At 38.2% G+C, this 24,242-nt stretch overlaps 1 protein-coding gene across 1 annotated transcript; it reads right to left on the bottom strand.

Moving 5' to 3' along the window:
- Nucleotides 1–1,136: 1,136 nt before the first annotated feature.
- nkx1-2b (NK1 homeobox 2b) lies at nt 1,137–23,609 on the bottom strand. Its single transcript, XM_088431807.1, has 3 exons — nt 23,024–23,609; nt 21,163–21,382; nt 1,137–1,873 (listed from the first exon to the last, which is right to left on the bottom strand). The coding sequence occupies exons 1-3, from the start codon at nt 23,330–23,332 to the stop codon at nt 1,137–1,139; spliced, it is 1,266 nt and encodes a 421-aa protein (XP_088287933.1). The 5' UTR covers nt 23,333–23,609.
- Between the last annotated feature and the right edge of the window lie 633 nt (nt 23,610–24,242).

The following is a 24,242-nucleotide window of genomic DNA, read 5'->3' as shown; positions in this document are numbered from 1 at the left end:
TTTCTCATATTTAGTGTAGTCATTCTGACAAAAACTGAGTCTGTAGGCAGTGACGGGGCCGAGCTTTTCAGACAAACACGTTCACAAAGCAGTGGCTGTCTGACCTTGATTTTGAGATTGTCAATTATCAACATTTTTAAGGGGTTAGGCCTGTGCATTAAAATGTATTATAATTTTGTTTTAATGTCACATCAGGTTTAACATAAACTTAAATTTGGACTATTAATTGTCCTCTTATTTTTATCAGCTATAGCTATTGAATTTTTATAAATAGATAAAGGTTTTATATCTGAGAATTGGCTATGAAGAGCCTAATTTCCCATTATTGACCTAGTAAAAATGTTTCTTGTCTAGTATAGTACTTTTGGATCTGGACTATGTAAAATGTAATGTAGATGAGAAAAAAATGCATGATATCCATTTTTTGCAGTCTATTTAATACAATAAAAGGTTCACAAATACGACAGTGGATTTTGGGCAGTGTTGCGTACTTACCTAATTTGCTTATTGTTATTATGAATTGCATGACATAATTTAATTCTATTAATTTAACCTGGTCACATGGAAATTATACTGTAGCAAAAATTCAACAATAATCCATCCAATAATCCAAATGGAAAAACCGTATACTTTTTTGGTTAAAAACTCACACCAATCCCCACAATGTAAGAAGTACAAGGACACACACATTGCCCAGCTTTGGGTGTTAGTAACTGTTTATTATCAAATACTTATTACGATATGAGCGGGGTTCTTCAGTTAGCTCACGGCTTCATGGCCGAATGGCCAAACAAAAACACTCACAGCTGAAGCTACACAGTACTTATAATAGATCGGGCCATTCCTTGAGTCATTCCTAACATTCATTTACCAAACAATTTTATGGACACATCAGCTATTTGCTTCCCTTAGTTTGACAGCATTCAGAACATGAAGCTCGAGCCTTAGAACTATGTACACTTTTATATAGATTGGGAGACAAGTCAGTCAAAATGATCCGTCAAAATCAAACTTTGACATTATAGTAATTGGAAACATAAGCTGCATTGAATAAAAGACACAATTATTCATTTGTTGAAACTTGTCAAACTCCTGGCTCAGGGTGTGCATTTGTACAGTATACTGTATCTGTTTGTCTACAGGTGGGAGCTGTAGAAAGCAGGCGCAGCATAGCCTTGTGTCCCCAACATGAATGGGGATAGAACATGGCTGGTAGTGAGGAACGGTAGCTGGACTAAGCTGCCTGCAGAAGGGTGATGGTGGCCTGATGCATAGCCGGTGTGCATGGCTAGATGCCCACTGATTGGCGGTGATGTGCTGAGTGGACTGAGGTTCCCTAGAGCACCACCTATTCCTCCACCAGTGCCAGCTGTACCTCCTGCACCAGTGGGAGCTGAAGTGTCTGCACCTGGGTTTTGTTTCTTCCACTTTGTCCGGCGGTTCTGGAACCAGATCTTGACCTGTGTCTCAGTGAGGGAGAGTGACAGTGCCAGGTTGAGCCGCTCACACACAGACAGGTACCTTGTAGACTTAAACTTGTTCTCCAGAGCAACCAACTGCTCATAGGTGAAAGCAGTGCGAGCTCTGCGGGGTTTCCCCGACTTTGAGTCTGAGCCTGAACGTTTTCTCTTAGGCTTTCCTTGCGGGCCCTGGCCTCCATTGGGCTGCGCATTGGTGATCTGGCCTGCAGGGCCTCTTCTCGGGCTCTTTGTCTGTTTGGTCAGGTCCTGGAGACTTTGCTGGTCGACATGTCTGTCCCCACTAAAGTGCAGAGCTGAACTGCTCTCCTCACTGCTATAGGAACCATCTGGTGCCTCTGAATCTGGGGTACAATTGAAGTCATCCTCATTTGGACTTGTATACCTAAAGTTTTCTGAAAGAAATGACAATGATTAGACATTTTATATTTTGAGATAACACTGCTCAATTACAAATACAGTAGGTAATTTATTGTAGTTTTAAATGCATACAATGTCTATTGGTTGCCTGAGAATTGTATGTTTGGGATATTCAAAATTATTTAAAAAAATAAATAAATAAAGAGAGAATAGGGAGCCAGAATATATGTCTTAATGTGGCCTATTTTAATTTGAATTGGTCATTAGTAGGTTCAATACAAGGATAAGTACCAGTTTAAACTCAGCAGGATGGACTTCATGATACGACTTTTAACTGCAGATTGATAAAAGTGTCTCCTACTCAAATTACAATGAGGGAATATTTCATCAATGCCTCAGGGCAGTCCACCTTACTGACTGATTTGAAGAAACGTCTAAGATTAGATCTGGTAAAGAAAGAGAAGTCGGCATTTAAATTTAACATCAGAGAAAGGACTCATTTGATTTATCAAAATATAAATTATCAATAGTATTAGTGGGAGGCTTGTCTGAGAATCCTTTAATGGAGCCTGAAACAAAATGCTTTCCTTTAATAAAAGCACTGAAAACAGTTAGACAGGTAAATCATAATTATCATACAACTGTTGACAAATTCATGTCTTTAAAAGAAAAATACTGTATTTTCTATTTCCAAGTAAGTTATGAAAGAGATGGTTATGGTGTGCCACATTCTGACACAAAGGAACTGATAAACCAATTACAGCTGGTAACTAGTATTAGGAACGACTAGCCTTTCCATCTCTCCATCTGTACCAAACTTGCTCCTGGCATCGTAATGCACTCAAAATGACTAACAGCAAAGATTTGCAGCTCAGGAGTAAAAACAGAAATTGGGAAGTGTTCACCTGATGTCCATAGTTTTAATTTTATCGAGTGTTCGTTGCATAGACATAGTCTTATACCATTCCGAGAACAAAAAAAAAGAATTTTGGAGTTTAGCTTTTTTTTTTTAAATGTTTCGTTTGTTTGTTTTTTTTAAACTGCCAGTAATGAGAACAGGGCCTAAAATTTGGGGTTACCGACTTTTTCACAACATTCTCCTTTCCAACCAGTGACAATAAAAGGAGTGGCTAGCTAGACATTTCTTGTTGCACAGAGTCTTACTGCTGGTCCGTAAAATTAGAGATGGGCGTTTTACATTTTTTTTCTGAGTAAAGATATGCTCAGAAATATTTTTTTAAAAACGGTTTGTTTTTAATACCATTTGAATAAAGTTCACTGGGAGTATTTCACTCTCTGCAAATTTCATTTCAAACCTTGAATTTCTCTAACTCTAAAAAGCAGCTCCAGGGTATAAGTAATAGTTGTTTCCGCTCTGTACACCTATCGCACAAGATCATGATCATAAGAGAAATTGTATGCTCTTTGTGCGGTAATGGTAATACAAAAAGTAGAAGGCTAAGCACACAGCCCTGACACTTCCCTTGATACAATCTACATCATTTATAATGACATTAGTTATTATTATTATTATTAGTTAACACCACTGGTGAAGGGCATGCATATAGCACCCTAACCAATAAAATAAATAATTGGATCTGCCAAATGAGTGCGTTTCCAATCTGTCCAGAGTTTCAGGACAATACAATGCAGTACGATAGGATGCAATACATCTTAATTCATATAACGCTAATGACACAACTGCTGCAGCTTTAACAAAACTCTTTACAGAGTTTCTAGGAAAAAACGGAAAAGGAAAAAAAACAATAATTTATAACTGCCCAAAATGAAACAGTGACATATAACAAAATACAATATTATAAAAAAAAAAACGATTATAGATGAAAAAGGACAGCTTTAAAATCTTTCAATAGAAGATCAAAGGTGTCATGATCACAAGGATGCATGATGTCAAACACATCTTCTACAAACAGAAATTTAAAGTAAAAAGGCAACTGTCGTATTTGTTCATGAGTAACCTACATGGATACAAAAACAATCGGCCAATCTTCAGTCCCATATAATTCTGGTTCACTTCAAAGTGCAGAATCAGATTCTCAGTTCTAAATATGCATATTCACTCCTTGCAGAGGCCATTCTCCTGTCTAACAAATTGCTCCATTCCACTTTATTGAAAGCCTTCTCTTCATCTATGGAAAGATCATTCAGAAAAAAACTCAAAGGGACAAATAACGCTTTCCTTGCCAACGACAAGAATTATCATCATGTAAAAAACTTATTGTCTGCCAGTGACTACGTTTTTTGTTTTATTTAAGTCTATGTGTGATGACACTTGTGGCCAGCGCTCCTCTTACGTGCCTCTTAATTTAAAGCTTATTGAGCACTGTAGTAATTAAGAGTGACCATTTAATGGGAGTGTTGCTCCCAAAATGTCATCAGCGGGTTGCCTTTTCCATAATGCTTGGCACTGAAAGAGATACCAAAAAGGAACCTCTGCTTTTTACCAAACCCATCCAACTGGTCCATAGAGCAAATAAATAGCATAACCACTTCTAATCAACATGTCAATATCTCAGCCACAACTCTATAAGCACAATCCAGAAGTGAGATGTGTATGTAAAATGAACACTTCTCAGAGGTTCATATCCTAGTATGGGAGCAGAGTTATACATGCCTGGTTAAGAGTATGGAAAAAAACCCACACCCGAGTAAAGAGTCTGTTTATTGTGGCAAGAACTGTTGTATGGCAATAACTGTTGTTGTAATAAAAAAATGTTGTACAAAACTCACTTGCTTAGCCAGTACAAACCGGGAGATAGTACAAACCGGGAGATTTGTGGGGTTGCACTCATTTAATTGCACCCATTATTCTCCTGTTGCTCTATTGGCATATCCAGTGTGAAAACCTAGTCTGGAAACAAAAATTGGAATTGGCAATTCCCTGAAAAAATGTGGAAAGAGAGAGAGGTCACAAGAAGACTCAGAGCTATAAACATCTTGGTAGTACTTGTAATTTTTAAATGAATTCATAACTGTCAGCACTCATGCATTGAGCACGATTCAGATGCATTCCTCTCCCTTTCCCTTCGGCACTATTTTAGAATTATCAAGCTGAGAAAAGTCCCACTGAGAAAAAAGATTTTGTCATACGATCGACACTGTCAAATTGTGCTCTTAGAGGAGACTCTTGAGTGAATGGCGGGAGCCTTACTCGTTTACTTCAGTTGAGCACCAGTTAAACCACATACAGGGAGAGGAGCTGATATGAATGAAGAAAATAAGGGACAGCAGGAAAGGAGTCTTGTCTGGACGCATTTAGAAGGTAATGACATGACAAAGACAGAATGGAGTCTCCAACAAAAATGAAAATGGAAAAAGTCATCATGATCTATAAATGTGGAGAGCAACATCCATTTAAGAATTACGGACCAATATCATTTTACTGCCACAGTTTTCAAAAAAAAAAAAAAATCCCAAAGACTAGACACATTTAAAGAGAAACATTATCTTCCTCTGGTTTCAGAGAAAAATATCCATCCCGATGGCTGTAATGGAACTTGTGGAATAAATTGCTACTGATATTGTCCTAATGCAATATACGTCTTGCATCACTTCGCATTGCAATATATCGATACTATCCCCCAGCCCTAGATACGATAGATCATGCTTTATTAATGGAAAAATAAGTGATACAGTATTAGACGTGTGTGGGGGTTTTTTTTTAATATGGATGAGAAGCTACTTTTTCATTTGGGCAACAATTTTTTGCATAATAATTTGGTTCTGCAATTTCTTTGGAAATGACAATACTGTATATCTTGTTCTACCTTTTTAAGATGTTTTTTTAATCTTATTTTATAATATAAAACCTATGTAATTTTTTGCTAGCATCAAAGATTCCCACCCCTAGTTTTTTTTTTAAATCAAGGTGTAGTATTTTGACATGAAAATATCAATCATCGTTCATTTACTCTTTTATTCAGCAAAATGTGACCAATTACAAATATTTCTTAGTTCGCCATATTTGTTTTGATCTTGCAGGTCAGGTTTTCTCGTGTTTATGTGAGATATCATCATGAGATTTTGTCTGCAGAATTTCGTTATAGAAAATAAAAAAAACCCTCCCTAAAAGTGCTATTTTTTGGCCCAAAACAACGTCAACTCTGCAATTTTGTTAGTATCAGTGACAAGTCAAGTAATACACAATTAGGTAACAATGAGCCAGAAAGTAACACGCGAAAATGAAACGCTTCAGAAAATCAGGAAGAAGATCAAAAGTTGACATGTTTAAGCTAAGTTTGGGCTCAGCTCGTTCATCAAAACAGAACTATTTTGTGTTTGCAATACAGCAGCACTGATCCACCTATAAATCTTCAGTTCCATCCTGCGCCCACTCGTGAACAATACCCTGAGGGACTTAAACTCCTCCACAGGGTTTCATACTTGATCCTAATAGGACAGTCCACCCTTTTCCAACTGCAGACAATGGGATCAGATTTGGAGGCTCGGCTCTTCGCCCTATCCGCTTCAGACTCAGCGGCGAGTCACTTGAAGAAGCAAGCACCACATCATTGGCAAAGCCTGTATCGGTGTTCAGTATCCTGTTCAGTAATGAAGCGCCACTCATAGAGCTCCCTGAGGTCAGTATTGAACAAAAAGTCCATAAAACACATGTAGACTGGTCGGGTGAACACCCATGGAGCCTCAAGGATCCTGCCAAGGCTGTAGAGCAGGTCAACTGTTCCATGGTTGGGCTGAAAACCATACTACTCCTCCTGAATCTTATATTTGGATTCGCGACGGGCCCTCCTCTCCAGCACACTCTAAGAGACCTCACCAGGGAGGGTGAAGAGTATAATCCCTCTACAGTCGGAACACACACTCAGTCTACCAATCTAGAGGCGCTGTTTCTGATATTCATGTGATGTTGTAGAGGTGTTTTAACCAGGACAACCCCTCTATATCTAATGCTTTTATGAACCCCGCATGGATCTCATCCACCCCAGGGGTCTTGCCATTGAGGAGCCTTTTAGATGGAGTGATGCTGACAGGAGTTCTACGTTGGGGGAACAGAGGCTTTGACTCACTGTCACAGCGCTATAGTAGCACTGGTTGACGCATATGCACACACCCCCTCCCCAGGATTTCCCACTCATCTCTGCATCCCGGTCCTGCCGAAGCGGGGCTCCAATTCCATCGATGGACAAATTACTGTCCGAGTCCTGATTGGTCAACTAGGACTCCATGAAGGCCAGGACACAACAGTCTTTGCAGTCTTTTAGGAAGTGAAGATTCCTTGAAGCTCGTCCAGTTTATTCAGTAATGACTGAGCATTCCTCAGGATCAGAGAGGGCAGAAGGAGGCGCTTCAGCTTCTGCTTCTTCAGGCATGTCAGCTGCTGCTTCTTCAGGCGCATCCTGACCCCTCTCCTTTTGCCCCGCTAGCCCCGTATTGATCCACTTCTGTGGCGATCGCCATCAAAGTTTACACTGACTTCTTGTCGAACCTCTTCTGGTACTCCTGTTAGATGAAAGTCTGATGTTTCACCAGCGATTCGGGTCTGTGCGTTCCACTGCAATAGAAAGTATCGTGCAGTATTGTATCCTCGGATAAGGAAGTGAGACACCATCATGCCCTACTGCGAGGCTGCTGCAAGACCATAAAGTCAGCAGTAAGAGAATAAAAAACAGATCCATCCCAGCGGCTCAGTAGTAAAACTTGTGGGGCGACTACTCTGTAACGATCGGCAACTTCAAAAAACATACCATAATGCATAAAAGTCACTTTCGCACAACACATAGGACCCCAAGAAACCCCATCCGGTCGCAGCTTGCACATGTGCCCATCGATAGATGCTCTCCAGGGAGGATAGTGGACTTCTGGTCATTTGGAATGCTGTCTTGACCACTTTCTGCAGGCGTCTTCAGTCCATAGCAGTGGAATTGTTGTACCACACAGTGATACAGCTGGTTAGGATGGACTCAACAATGCAGCTGTAGAATGTGGTGAGGACACTTGGTGACATACCAAACCTCCTCAGCCTCCTCAGAAAGTACAGGCGTTGCTGGACCTTTTTCACAAGCTGTGTGATGTTTAGTGTCCAGGTGAGGTCTCCTCTGATGTGGACACCCAGGTATTTAAAGCTGCTCACCCTCTCCACTTTCTATCCTTGAATGAGCAGTGGCTGATGAGTCATCCTCTTCTTCCTCATGTCCACTATCATACCGTAGGTCTTGTCTGTGTTGAGGGTGAGATTGTTGTAATCACACCACCTCCATTCCGTAAGCTTCTTCATCACCACTGGTGATGCATCTTATCACAGCAGTGTCATCTGTGAAGTTCAGAATGACGTTTTCCTTGTGGAAGGCCACACAGTTGTGGGTGAACAGGATGTAGAGGATGGGAGCGCTTTCTGAAATTCTGCAGCTGGTCAAGACTTGTCACCAGGCTCATCAAGGTTATAAAAGAATTCGAGAGCAAGTCCAGAATAACCAATGAAGCCACAAGTCTTAAGCCATTCCCACCTATGGACAATTTAGTGTCCAATACACCTGCCATGCATGTTTTTGGAATGTGGGAGGAAGCCGGAGTGCCCAGAGAGAACCCACGCAGGCTCGGGGAGAACATGCAAACTCCACACAGGGAGACTGAAGCGAGCTGGATTTGAACTCTGTACTCTGTGAGGCAGACATGTTCACCGCTCTTCCACGAGGCCGCCCTTATTGTTTCGTATGAATCCCTATTTTGTATGCTAATTCTGTTTTGAATCACTCTTTTTCGCAGTTCTAATGGCATATTTGGGATGTTTAACATGTAAAGGACATATAGACAACATTAAATGCTTGTTGAAAACCAAGGAACGAAGTTGACCCTTGACTGAAGTCAAAGGGGTAACACTGGTATTAAAAATATGCAAGGATATTTTTGTGTCTCATATTTATATACAATGATCGTTTACAAAATCACAGCCCAAGTTTTGCGGCTTCACTCCTTCAGGTTTTTCAAAAATATATATGTTGACCGTCATTTTCCTAAAATACCATAGTGTCTAGTGCAGGGAACCTGAACTTCGGTTCCTTGAGAGCCATATCCTGCCTGTTTTTGATGTGTCTCAATTTCAACACACCTGATTGAAATGATCAGGATCGTTATCAGACTTCCACGGGCTTGTTGATAAGCTGATTATTTGAACCAGGAGTGAAAGGCAAGGGAAACATCAAAAATTGGCAAGATATGGCTCTCGAGGAACCAGAGTTCTCACCCCTGATCTAGTGTTTACATAAATTCTAACGCTGGACAAAGTGCCTGTGGAGAGGGTCTGTCTGGGCTTTCCAGCTAAAGTTGCTGTAACTGCAACCCGACCCTGGATGAAAAGAAGATATTGTCTGGATGGACAGTTTGACCTTACAGTAACACTACTTGATGAATATTTTAAATTTTTAATTTTATAAATATTTTTTTAAGTCACTGTAATACTTTTATATTGCCACACTCCATAAAATATATCATCTTTAATTCAACAAATTTGTGTCTAAAGGTAATTTATATATGTACTCTTAGACGTGTTCAAAATACAATGTCTTGTACAATTTGACCTGACTGTCGCAGTATTTGATGAACTTGAATATTCTTTAATTGTTACGTAGATACCCTTAAATCCATTCAGTATTCCCTGAGAATAATTTAAGTATTCATAAAGAAAATTCATTTAAGTGTGACCTTAATAATTAGATGTACCCCAAATACTCAAAATTCCTGAAATTATTGAGAATATAAGAAAAATGAACACCTCCATAAATGATTAAAATGCATGAAACCTGAAAATGAAATATCCATTGTACGTGAATAAGTGTTTGGGAACAAATCTGACTAATTCTACTTAGTATTGCTTTTTAAAGTTAAAAATGTACTTTACCCATGTACTGTACAGGATTTTAAAAAATATTCAAATACATGATATTCAGCCTACAATCTAATATGCTGTATTGGATGCTTAAATGATGAAAAGGTTTTCTTGTATTTATTCTACTGGCAGTATTTTGTTTTTGACATACCATCCATGGTACTCATAACACACTATGAGAGTCTTTCTTCTTCTATTCTTTCACCACTGACCTATTTCACAAGGCTTCGTAGAAAATGTAAAATAGTAATGAAAGCTCTCTAAATACTTTGTAAAATTCACGGAGACACTTAAATTATACTGTAAGATTTAGATTGTTTTTTATTCAAAATGAATAAATTATTATACATTTTAAAAACTTGCTAATAAATGGTTTCTTAATCATAATATCGTAGGTCTAGTTATCATTAAATCATATTACATGGGGGTGGCACTCCTCTGGAGGTCGCCATGTCTGTTATTGCTACAGACAGCAGTAGGAGGAGTGTGTTTTGCTGCATTTACCATATTGCCTGTAAAGCTCCCACAGGTGCCTGCGAAAAATTACACATACACCCTTTCAATCTATGCAATAGCAAGTAAACGCAAACAATCCTTTAATCTTTTTAAATCGTTTTAAATATGCACCAAAAGCTACCCAAATATCCACATCTTAAGAAAGTAATGTTCAAAAACGTTTAAAAGTACAGTCGGCCCCCGGCTTACGAGCACCCTGATTTACGAACAATTCGCCTTACGAGCGTGGATCAGTGAGATTTTTGTCCTCCGCTTACGAACAAACCTCTCGCCTTACGAGCAATTCGACATGCCGGCCATTGAGTATGTAGAAATGTTCTCGTTTAATTGCGTCAATAAAATCAACAGTAGCGACATCATCAATCATCAATAGAAACTTGTGGTAGTAACGTGAACGCTATTGGTCTTATAACGTCACACTGACTGTCTCACTCACGGTGTCTAAATATATTACCATTTAAGTGTAGTGTTTGTACAGCTAAAGGGAAAAACAGCTGACATGAAATTAAATGTGCCGATTGCAGGACAAAGAATTGTCATTGGTTTAAATGTGTGTTTTTTTTTAAATTAATTGTCAATACATTCCAACCGTTTAAAAAAAAAAGTGCGAATAATTATCAGTCAGTCACGGAGATGCGAATATGCTATTGGTCGATTAAGGTCACCCGGTCTCACTCACGGAGATGCTATTGGCCGGCGTCACACGTCAATCACAGAAATGCTGATATGCTATTGGCCGAACGCCTTTATCTAGCTTGATGGGACAGGATGGAAGGAAGGAGAGAAAATTAGTGAAAAACGGAATGTTGTGAAGACTTTGCAAACTTTATCTGTTAGACATAGCTTCTAAAATTACTAGCAGCGGTAAAGAAAGAAATAAGAGGATGATGTTTTAGTATCTGCGTGATTTGCACCCTGACTGAAAGAGTTACTGTAACACTGTAAGACCAATAGCATATCTATCGCCGTGTTAACTTTGAGAGTTGGTCTCTGCCCCCCTCTGCTTACACCCAGCTCAAGTCTCGTCGTTTCAAAGGTAAAAGCTATTCATCCATTGTATTTATTATATACTGCAAGTGTACAGCAGATTATGTCACTCAATTTTGATATATGTATACAGTGTGTCGTTTTTACCTAAGGCTTCGGCGCGCGTTGCACGCATTCACGAATTAACATGGGTTTGGATTGCCCGCTATACGAGCAAATCGAGATACGAGCGTAGCCGCTGAACGGATTAAGTTCGTAACCCGGGGGCCCACTGTACTCCTACATGAAAAATGACACGTTTTTACACTGTGAACGTACCACTTCTGAATCTCCGCAACTATTTGTTGAAAGTAATCTAAATACTATTTAATGTAATGACATACTCCCTAAACTTCCCTAAGTCAAAAGAACACTCCATAAAAATTGCTGCACACTCACTAAAGGCAATCTCAACACTCCTTGTCCTAGATGTAGTCAAACTATGGTCTGAATAATTATGTTCATGTGAAGGTTCATCTTAGTACATGCCCATCCAAAAAAGATTACCTGAATATAACAAATTCATAAGCTGTAGAGGTACACCCAAATACTTCAGTTGCATGAAACCTTATAATGTAATACAAATTATATCTGAATTATTGTTTGGAAAAAAAACTATACCTGACTAAATGTAAATGTATTCTATTTTAATGTTAAAAGACCCGTTGTCATTGAAATATATATTTTTGAACCATGCTTTAACCTCTCCTTTACTTACTTTACTTTAACACTGCTGTTTACTTACTTGTTTACTTACTCAGGTAAGTAAACAAGTAAGTAAACAGCAGTGTTTTATTTATGAGTTACAAAGTATTACTGAACGACAGATGTAGCTGAACGGCACCTAAGCATTGTGTGCTCCCAAATGCTTGGGAGCACACAGTTAGACAGTCAATGTTTGTAGTACATAATTCACCCTGGAGCAAAACTGTTGCAGTTGTTTCCCACGAGGACAGATTAAACCCTTTTTCGGCCGATAGTCTAAACAGGCATAACGTCCAAAAGCGTCCATAACAGCCATTACTTAAATTCTAACGTACCCCATAATAACTCTAAAATCCTGAAAATTCTTGCCTGTTTCCGACTTAAATATAGAAAAACTAATTAAGGCAGTTTTTGCCTGTTTAGACTATCGGCTGAGGAAAGCAGCCACTGTGCTCAGTAAAGGGTTAAAAGGAAGAACGGGTGTTACTGTGTGCAGTCTTTTGATACGTGTTTTGCTTCGTTGGCTCTCCAGTTAATTTTGATGTCAACAAAATGATGTTTTAGGCTGTTTCACTCTCCGCTGCTATAGGCTCCAGAGACAATGGAGGAGTTGGGAAAACCTTGAAACAAAAAAACTCAGCTGAAAGGACCTTGGGGTAAATGGAGGATAGCAGCATCCGTTTCATCATGAGAACAACCTATGATGTGCTCCCATCATAAAAAAAACACAGAACATCAGTGGTATGGTGAGGACCCAGCATGTGCGCTCTACCCTATTGCAGCGACTCTCAAACATATCTTAACCTGCTACAAGACGAACCTCACACAAAGACGTTACTGCTCTCTGGAGCCTCCCCCCTGTCCTACTTTGTGTTTAGGTCATCCAGATGACAAAGGCAGTGCACACTGATATGTCTACCATCGCTTCAAATAATTAACTATGATATGCCCAGAATTGGGTCTTCCTTTTGCAGGTGTAGGCAGTTACGATCTCTCCACACCTTTTATTGCTTTAACCATGAAGATCTCAGAAATTTTATTTAAAAAATATGATCTTCTCAATCTGAAACATCAACCTCCTCAATGTCCTCCTTATTAGCTTCTTTCTCTCTCTTTCAAAATCAAATGCAAAATGAAGACTCTTGAGGACCTGTTTGTGTCTCTACAAGCTTTTTCAAAAGTGATGACTCAGTCAGTAGACTAATGTAATTAGGTTGTCTGACTGCTTTAAAACATAGATACACAAACACCACCCCTCCCCACACATCCAAATGTGTGGAAGGACAGTAAACACCTCAGCTGAAACAACACCTCTTTTTTCACATAATTTGAATTGAAAGCTTCATAACAACCTACAGAAGGAAATAGGCAGTAGGCGGGGGACACCCTGAATTGGTTGCCAGCCAACTGCAGGGCCACACAAGACGAACAACTATTCACGCATCCAATCAGACCTAAGGACAATTTCATATGTCCAATACACCTGCCCTGCATGTTTTTGGAGTGTGAGAAGAAGCCGGAGAAAACCCACCCTGAGCTCCTCACAGGAAGGCCAGAGCAAGGTGGATTTTAACTCAGGTCCCTGAACTGTGAGGCTGATTGACACACCACAGAGCTGCCTATATACACAGTGCACCCCAGGTTTATGACGGCCCTGCCTTTTTTTTTTTTTCATCTTGCGAACAAGACCACCCTGTTTTTTTGGTCCTTCTTTACGCCATTTTTTTTTTTTTTTGCCTTACGATACCTCAAATATGGCGGTCACTGTGCATGTGTGACTCTGCGAGTCACTCTGCGCTCATATGTCTATACACGCGTCACTGATTACGTCACTACAATGCTGGTCTGCTATTGGTCCGCGTCGCAACTCCCTTAAGACGCTGCTCTACTATTGGTCGGCGTCCCGTAAACAGTAAGATGCTCTGTTATTGGTTGGAATCACTCTTTCCAAAATGGCGGAACATTAAAGCTTTGTTCTCCTCTGAGTGCTTACAAAAACGAAATTATAGTGTTTTTTAGTACTTAATTTGCTTAATTCAAGCTTTAATTGGTTAGCCACGGGACCCAAGATTGTTAGTGATGTTAGAGAGAAATCAGAAGATGATTTATATGGAAAGGAAGCTAGAGGTGATCAAGAAATACGAAGAATACTAAGCTAACCTAGGCTAGGGTACCCTCTCTAGGGAATATGGTCAGAACAAGCTTTTACGTCGCTCAAAGGTAAATAAATTCTCTATATAATTTTTTTATTTATGATATTTAATTGTATGGATGTATATTATATATAAGTAGCTCTCACTATACTATTTTGATACCAATTTTTATAATGTATATACAATTTGGATGTTTTTACCTTGAGTTTTACTAGCAGTAGCTAATTACCATCAGCTTGGATTGCCCGCCGTTCTGCAAATTCGCATTACGATTCCAACTGTGGAACGGGTTAATCTCGTTAACCGCGGGCCCACTTTATATATGTGTGTATGTGTAAGTGTATATCTATATATATTCATTCACCTAAAACAAAGTTATGTTTAAAAGGATTGCACTCAATTAACTGGTATTTTACAATGAAGTGTGGCACCTAATGATTCTTATAAATAATAATTCACATGACAAGTATATACCCTGTCTAAATGAGTAGAGATGTTCAAACACAAAGTAGAAAAGCAGAAAACAGTTTGAGATGTTAAACAGTAACTGACAACATAAAAGGTGTCTTCTATCATACAAATGGTATCTTCACACATGCACGGTCGCAAACACACACACCTCACACCGTAATTATTAAAGTACGATGACGACGTACGAATGATCTTCTTACCATGATTCACATAGATCACATACATTGATTTCAGAACAAGTGTGTCAAATTCATCCCTAATTATTGATGTCAAACAATACAGAACCTTCCAGATGAGCTGCCAGCAAACATCAGCTTAAGTCATTAAGGTTCACCTAAAACTTCCCTTTCCAACACTTTAAAACATTTAGGACAGATATATTGTGACAAGATGTGATGACGGTACATGCAATAGTCAAAAAATAACATTTTGTCATTTGGAAAACAGTTAGACTGGGTCAAGTTAGTAAGAATACTTTGCTTGTCCATTGGCTGATTCTGAGACAATTAAGTCCAAGTGCCAAGGAGTCAAGTCTAGACTCAAGTCCTAGTTTACAGACACTTGTCATTAACACACACTACTAAACAAACTCAGAATACCATGCATGCCCTATTTGAAGCTGACATTTTTGGGGAAAATCCTGTGGGTCATGGGAATGCAGGATTCCTGCAGGATGGAAGTCATCTTTAGCTTTAATCATGAGATTGTTATGGTACAGGATAAAAAGTTGACAGGAATTGGATTATGCAGAGGAAGAGAAAAAGCAGTCATATGTAGTGTACTTTCCATAAGTGCGCCCAATGTAGGCTGCATGCTCCCCGTTTACCATGTCACCAAATTAAAACGCAAAGTGGTGTGGTAAATATTTCTTGTACTCGCCATTTTGGTGAAGAGGGTAATACTGTATGACCATCAAAAAAGGGAACCCTCCTGGAAACCCTCCAAAACTTTGTGAGAAGACCAAGACACTGAATTAAAGAAATGGGGAAATTGTTTGTAATGAAATGGAATAGTATGAAACACCTAAAACTTAGAATCTTGACGTTGGAATGACTTGAATCCATCAAAAAAAGTCTAAGTATTTAAAGGAGATGCAAGGTAGCAGGAATTACACATGCTGATACAAGGAAGCTTAAAACAAACAAGTAAGCAAGGAAATAAGGACGCAAGAAAAGAGGGAAGCACAGATACCAGAAAGGGGGAAGAAAAGCAAAGAATTGTGAAACAAAGCAATGAAACGATGAAGCAAAGTGCAAGAAACTGGGGTGTAATTAATGTTTTATACAAGATGGCCGCCCGGTGAGAGGAGAAAATGGCCACCCCAAAATCCGGATTGTACCTAATGAATTGTCCAAGATGGCTGCTCTTCTGCGGTGGATTGAATCTTTTGTGTAAAATGCCAGCCTAATGGGGTAAGGCATTCATCTTCAAAGTGAATGGAATGAAATAAATGTTGGAAATTTCAAATTGTGTGCTTGTTGAATGTGCCATTGGGAATGAATGGGGCATTGATAATGAGAAGTTGAACGGTTCAATGGGACAAATTGAAAATTTTATTTTATTTTTTTTATTTTTTGTGGGTAAGGTGAAAATCTTGCATGTTCATTATTGAGATCTTTCGGCATTCGTAATGAAACACTTTACAAAATAAATGTTGGAATGGTTTAAATGGATTAAATACATGAAATAAATATTGAAGAAAAATGCCCAAATTAGACTTTTCTTTTAAGTGTTGTGGGCTCTTTGATTTGAAAAATGTGACTTTTTGGTAAGTTGAGCATGTTGAAAATCAGTCCCAAGGTGAATTGAATGTGAAATATTTAATGTACATTTGGGAAATGCAAGTAAACTCTTGTTGGAAAATTGTGAAAAAGTGATGCTTGAATTTTTTTCAATGCAAAAAATAGTAGACTTGAAAAGCATTCATTTTTGAGTGGTGAAACTGAAATTGTAAAAATTAGTGGTTCTCAAAATGGAGTCTGTGGCCTGATTGGATGGAAACGGAGTTCCATGAAATAATTTGGGTTACTAATAAAAACATATTTGTATTAATTTCATTCTATTTGATAATATATTGTGAATGTGTTCACGACCCTCCAATAAAGCAATAAATTATTTTTGAAAATATAATTTTGAAGTTTGTCAAAAATACCTATGTAATCATTAAGCTTGACTATTTAGTCACTAAATATTTGGCAGCAAAGCGTTTGGGGAAAATTTACCTAATTTGTGATGAGGAAGCATGCAAGTTGTAAAATTTGTTTTGAAAACTTCAGTATGGCTGAAAAGTAACAAAAATACTTGATCTCAAATTGAATCTGTTGGTGACAAAAAAGGGTACTTGTTTTTGTCTTTTTTTTTTCACACACATTTGTATTGGGGGTCCTTGAAGATTTTGCTGTACAAAAAGGGGTCCCTGACTCCAAAAAGTTTGAGAACCCCTACTATAAATAAGTGTATAAATGTAGAAATACAGAGATATGACATACACGATTCAGTGATGTTTTTTAAATCTTTTGAGCTGTAAATTGGTAAAAAAATAAACTGAAAACTATAAAATTTGTCGAATGTGTGAATTTTTGTCATGTTATCAGTTTCAAGGTAAATTGAATGAGCAGAATATTTTGAATTTCCGAGGGGTTCGAAATAACTGTTTTGATGAATCTCTTTAGAAATTATTAGGGTTTTTTTCGGGCGTCAAAAATTTGAAATTGTGAAGTGGTGAAAAAAGAAATAGGTGTATGGTGTGGCCCATATGGCATTAATTTTCTGAAAACATATGAATGAAATATGTGGATGGCGATGCGAGACAAATAATGTGGTCGGAGTAACACAAAGACGTAAGAGGCACTGCTGATCTTATTGATGATCGTATCACTTGAATCAGATGTGTTCGAGCAGTGGTTCTCAAAGTGGAGTCGCGGACACCCAGGGATCCGTAAATTGGCCACAGGGGGTCCGCAAAAGAATGTGGATTATTAAAAAAAAAAAAAAAATATATATATATATATATATATATATATATATATATATATATATATATATATATATATATATATATATATATATATATATATTTGTGTATATATATATATATATATATATATATATATATTTGTGTGTATATGTGTGTGTGTGTGTGTGTGTTAATGCCATTTTATTTTATGTTAAATTGTGAAAGCATTCGTGACTCTTTAATGAATCAATTCATCCAATCGGAGAAATTGACCTGGTTTGCATTTTGCAATTTTTATTTTCTAAACCTTATTATAGCTGAAAAGTAACAAGTATACTTGTCAAATTTAATCTGTTGCTGAAGAAAAAGGTCACTTATATTTTTCTAGAATTGCTATTTTTGTTGATTGTTTGTTTTATATCCCCAAGCAATGGGGGTCCTTGGAAAATGTGCTTTCTAAAACTGACTCCAAAAAGTTTGAGAACCCGTGTGTTAGAGGACAGGAAACTTTAATAAAACATGCAGTGTTGCGACTCCCGAATTTGGACAGTCTTGATTTAGAATGTCCAATTTACCTATCTTGACAGTTTTTGGAAAGTGGGAGGAAAACCCCAGAAGCACCACTATAATTTGGTGTTAGGGCGTGCGTGATGGTCCTGGGTCCGTGTTTCAAGGAGATTCGAGATCGGGTTTGCTGCTGACATGGCGGAGACCCCTGACGCCGTCTGGCGGACAGGTCCCCGCCGACGGCGGCGAGGCGGTCGGCTGAGAGCACTCAGAGCCGGGATTCACGTCCAACTGATGGCTTTTGGGGCCATGTCCGAGAGAAATCGCGGCGTGTAAATCCGCACAGCCCCACGGGAAAGCGCTGTGCAAGAGGCCAAACCCGGAAGCCCCGCCCGTTATTATTATTATTATTATTATTATTATTATTATTATTATTATTATTATTATTATTATGTTACAAAATAACATAATAAACCACAGTACTCAATTGACACAATTGACATCTTTTTGGTAGTCAAATTGCACGTAGGTAATCATTCTGTAATCATAACATACCATTATAAATTGTGTATAATAAATGCAAAAGGTCAAATATTTGATTTTTTGAATATCTGTACACAGAAATTGTTGCTGACTCGCAGAGTTTGTACAGTATTAATTCTAACATACACATATCAATCAACTTGTCATTAAGATTGAGGCAGTTTTTTCCCCGCTAAATAAAAAAAATCCAGTCTTGATTATTGTAAGCCATTACAATATTACGAACGGTTAAAACAATAAACACTGTGCTTTAATATGAGAATATAACAATATAGTAAAGCAATAGATTAATGTAAATGTGTCAGAGTGAGATTGTATTGAAAAGAGTCGAAAGATGGTGTCAAGCTTTTTCAACAACCATATACTTTTCTAGCTGCCTTTTTCTAACTGTTCAATGTATATGAGTACATGCGAGGGAGGGCGAAAAGAAAATGGCGGCAGGGTGCCAACGTGCAAACGCCCCCTTGCGAAACTCTGGACACCCCTTTTTAAACCCTCTGAAGAACTTAACATTCATCGAAGAAAGCTTCATGTAGCTTCCTTCTGCCTGTTAGAAAATATAAAAAATCACAAATATTAAATAAAAACACAGTCTTTTAGTCTATGTCACGAGTTAGCATGTTTTAGCACCCAAAAGCAGAAATGCATGGCGAAACCATGCAGAAGGGTCCACTATGACAGCAACTAGACAGGGGCAGGTGACAGTCCCTGTCCAAGACTGAGTGATCCAACCAAGTTGGTACGAAGGTAAAATACAAACAATCTGACGAGACGAGAAACACCAAGTCACGTGAGCGAGGGAGCGGATTGGAAAACACAAAGTACCAAGTTAACGAGCACATGTAGGAGCAAACCGATGTCCAAACGATCAGAACAATACATAACCACAACAAAATAATGAAACAAACAAAAACAAAATCTAAACCAAAACGGAACCTACAACCCGTGGCATACAAATACTATTCTCATAAACATGAGAACATCACTTTCATGTCATGGAAAAACAATGCAGTCTCTCAATGAGCACACATTATATTAGTAATTCTGCTATCAGCGAGCAATTATCCAATGTTATTTATGTACGTATTCATTTATTTATTTTACTCCAAATAAATAAAAATATACTTTTTTTTTTTTTATTAGTGTCTCTATACTAACAAGCCAACACAATGGAACGCTCTTCTCCATACAGATGACTATAGGAAGGCCTAGGCAGTATATTCACTTTGGAAGTGGTTTTGTTGTGTTTTTCACCGATGTTCAAAATTTGCCTTGTCCAAGTATGGTTTAGTAAACAGAGCATTATGGATTTACAAAAACTACTGCACTTGACACTGGAACAATCAAATGTGCCTTCAAGGTAACCCATATGGACCATGTATAACGTATAGTTTAGTTTATTAGGAACGGCGATAAACCCTGGCCATGCTGACAGCACATTGATGTTTTTTATTTTTTTGAAAAAAAAAAAAAACAACAACAACAACAAAAACTAATATAACAATTTTAGTTTTCGGTCTGTTCTCCCAAGTACACACACACACACACACACACACACACATTAACACACACGCACATGTGTGTTAGTGTGTGTCTGTCTAATAGAATGTAACAAATGTGTGATAACATGTTTGAAACTTAGCATTTCCGCTTAAATGAAATCGATATTTAACATCTCCACACACGCACATACGCGTGCAAATCTGTGCGGAAAAACAAATGTTTTTCCTCAGACTACTTAACTTCGGGTGATGACTTCAGTGCGCAAAGGCCTTGGTATTACTTGGTATAATTTAAAGAAAGAATCAGGCATTTAGAAGTTCAATTATGATCTTTAAAAAATGAGTAACATGAAAAACATTTTAGGAAAATGTGGAATATTGATAGGTCTTTAATATTAATAAAACAAACAAAACCTTTATCTTGTACATAGTGGAAATATTTCAAGCCTATACGGAAAACGGTATAAATTATTCATTACGCTTACTTGGCGTCGCAAAGACCGTGTGTGTGTGTGTGTGTGTGTGTGTGTGTGTGTGTGTGTGTGTGTGTGTATATATATATATATATATATATATATATATATATATATATATATATATATATATATATATATATATATATATATATATAAAATTTTAAGTGTATAGTTTCTCAATTTCGTTGTGATCGTTGTACACAATAAAATCATATGGGTCCTGTCATTATTAAAAGTACAGTACTTCAAAAATATGTATGTTTTTTGTTTGGTGCAACCATTAGCAGAAATCAAGTTAAGTAAATTCAATGCAGCACTTTATTCCGTGTTTGCTGATGCTGGTATTCCAAGAGATCGATACCATGTCGCATTTTAAAAAAATAAATTGCGATATTTTGGGTCGGTTATGAAAGACCAGATTTACTATATTCAAAAAATATTTGTATACGTTAATGAAATGTTAAACGCTGATAATGATTGATTGTAGTTATGAACTGGTCTTTATATTGTTGTCAGAAATGTTTGAAAATATTCTTTTATGTACATGTCAAATGTTTGAAGTATGAACATTGGATTAGTAAATGAATAACCGTAAAGGGTCTTACTGCTGTGGTATTCCTGTGCGCCAAAAGTCCCATTATTGGGCTCCAAGACGGCTTCGCATTCATCGGCGGGTCCAGCTCTGATATCTCCACCTTGTGGGCCAACCTTGTGCTCATCCGGGTGATTGCTCTGATGTAACTGGAGTCTTCGACTGCTGGTAAACTTGTTGGGGTCCAGAATGTCCAAGACTGAGAATGAGGTAGTCCGATGACCGGTGGGACCCTGCGAAGCACATTTCGAATAAAATAAAATAAAAAAAACATAATCCAACCCATCAATAAATAACTTTGCGACATCTTTTACATTCTTGAGAAACTCATAACTTCTAAGACAATCAATGGAAATTGTAAACAGCGCGTATACTTTTTTGCTGGAAAAGTGCAACAACATGGATTTCATTTTGAGCCATCAAAGCATGTTGTTTTAGTCTTGATGTTGCTGCATATTTTTTTCAAACATTAACTCAATAATAATTCACGCCAAACACTGAAAAAAACGTTGCGTTGAATTTACTCAAAGTGATTTTGTCAGGTGTTACACGAAAAACAAAAGATTTTTAAGTAGAATATGCATCTTAAAAACCGATTCAGATCCGAATTGTGTTAGTTTGTATAAGCACTTGTCAAAATAAAATTGAATCAATTTAACCACTTTTTTTAAATAGCGGGACCTCGATTCGTTGATAAATGAATCGATAACCACGCCAAAATAATCCGTGACCAGTGAACATCAAAATATTAAAATGAATGATCTTCGTCACATGCAATTTGTGTCCCGAGTCTTATGTGTGTTAAATATGAACTTCCGACATTCACACTAAATCTGCAAAACACACGTGTGCATTAAAAGCGCATGATTTTAAATCGTGCATCTTAAATTCAATTGATACATTTAGATCATAAGAGGAGTAAAACGCACTGTAACCATTCAACACACACAAACATAAGCGTATACACACGTGCTCGCGCGCGAAGACGCAAAGGCATTGCCTGTCAAAGAATAGTATCAATAGAAAGGGCTTGCCTGCGTAACATCCTAATTAGGGACAAGTTGCTCAACGTATCTAAATGCGAATGGGTAACGAAACCAACGAATATCGTCTCGAATTTTGAGACTCAGTTTTCTTCAAGTTTGTTGCGCCATCCACCCGAATAAAAAAAATCGCGTTGTTATTATTATTAGACATTTGTGATACTATACACGAATACTGCATATGGCTTTAACCACTATTACGAATGTACAGTATATAATTTGATCCACGTTGACGTCAACGCTTCAAGGAAGCTCCTAAAAATATAGAATAAAGACCAAATACTGTTTTGGCCATTATTTATCACTAACTTGCATAAAAAACACATATAATAATCTACTGACACGTTGAACGAACAATCATTCTAATTCATATTTTCTCGTATTTCCCCTGTGCAATTAATGATCATTTCTTCACGTAAATTAGCCTATTCTGAATCATGTTATAATCAAATTATTTTGATGCAAATCCTTATTCTATTTCTTAAATGTGCCTATTATGGCTCACTGCCGCATTGGTTTGTTTGTTTCCACGCTTAACACAAACCAGTGACAATATGTTTTTCTAAATTACTATACACAAAGTCTGCACTGAAAAAAACTGTTCCAATGAATTTCCTCAAGTGTACTAGTTATAAAAGCGTTTCAAATGCATTTTCAAGTAAAACCTGCTTTATAAATGTGTCTGTATCCAGACGATTTTCTTGCGCAGAACCGCGAAATAAAATCCAATCGAGTATAATAAACACACCCTTTTTTGTGCACAACATTCCATCACGCTATGACAACATCATTCACACATCTTAGAGTATACGAGCGCTCTTCTGTATGTACCTGCTCTAATGGGACTAAGACCGCGTTCGTCGGTGGAGGTTCCGAGTGGTTCTGCGCATGACTATCTCTGATGACGGGAAGTACGCTGGAGAAGAGAAGTTTTTCCCCTGCAGCCGCTACATTCTGTGAGGCCAAATGCTCCGGGCTAACCATGGGTTGGACCCCTTCCTCGTGAAAGTTTGGTACTGGTTCTTCTCTTGTCATTGCAGCCTGGAATCCCGCAGCGGGGCACGCGGCGGCTCCCCCTCGATTTACGAGGGTCTGGACACCTTCCCCACCAGATTCCTTTACCGCTATGTCCCTGTTCATGACTTTAGTCTTCCCGTTCCATGTATATGCAAAATCCAGATTAAAAAGCAAGAGCGTTGAAAAGCAAAAATAGGTCAGAGCAAGCAGCACAAAATATGTTATTCATATCAAAGTGGACGATGGGCTATCTACTCCCGCCAAAGGTGGTTGTCCGGTCAAGATCCAGAGTTTTCAGACTGTTCAAATTTTCCACAGAATTATGTGAGTGGCTTTATTGCGCGCATTCCGTCTACATTTTGTCTTCTTGCGTTCCGCGCCTCTGCTCCTCGTTCGTTGCGCAGCAGCGCAACGTCTTGACTTATCTAATAAGCTGTTTTTCCTCACAAAACATCTCACTTTGATTTGTGCGCTCTGTGTCTCGACCCAGAGATCTGTGCGATCGGTCCGTTGCTGTCTTTTGCCTACCTCAGGAGCCCGGGGAGAAGGATGGGGGTGGGGTGGGGTGGGGTGGGGGTGCGCTCCCATAACCCTTACCCCACCTTCTTGCTTAAGTGAAATCGGGATTTCCTACCCCCCAGCCCCGCTGAACTCAGCACGAGCAAGCAGCCACCGACGCCCAATCCCGGGTCCTCTTCACAATACACCTTCTACCATAATCCAAATCAAGTATTCGTCGGGCGTATTTGCAGGTTGTTGTACGTACTACTAATTGGCACAAATAAACCAGGTGGAAATCCACTAAAATAAACAATCTATTTCCCTTTATATAGCTAGAACTCCCATGATACATACTTGCGAAACTTAATGTATTTGCGCTCATTAAAGACAGGTTAGTCTAAAAATCACGTCTGATTTTATACTGGTAAAAATCAGATTACAGCCTATTTATTCGTTGAGCAGAATAAAGAATTCTAGAATGAGTTTTGGAATTGCAATCCAGAGATATATATACGCTGAACATTGACAAAAT

The sequence above is a fragment of the Hippichthys cyanospilos genome, chromosome 13 (genome assembly GCF_059441005.1).
Source record: "Hippichthys cyanospilos isolate Australia breed blue-spotted pipefish chromosome 13, RoL_Hcya_1.0, whole genome shotgun sequence".
In the NCBI taxonomy this organism is placed as follows: Eukaryota; Metazoa; Chordata; class Actinopteri; order Syngnathiformes; family Syngnathidae; genus Hippichthys; species Hippichthys cyanospilos.
This window is presented reverse-complemented; position numbering and strand designations above follow the sequence as displayed.

Bases quoted from the DNA above. Each gene is read 5' to 3' on its own strand.
- nkx1-2b (XM_088431807.1), bottom strand. From the start codon at position 23,332: ATGAACAGGGACATAGCGGTAAAGGAATCTGGTGGGGAAGGTGTCCAG. The intron at 21,383-23,023 runs GTACATACAGAA...TGTGCTTCGCAG, and splicing joins TCTTAGTCCCATTAGAGCAG to GGTCCCACCGGTCATCGGAC. The intron at 1,874-21,162 runs GTAAGACCCTTT...CATTTCTTTCAG, and splicing joins CGCACAGGAATACCACAGCA to AAAACTTTAGGTATACAAGT.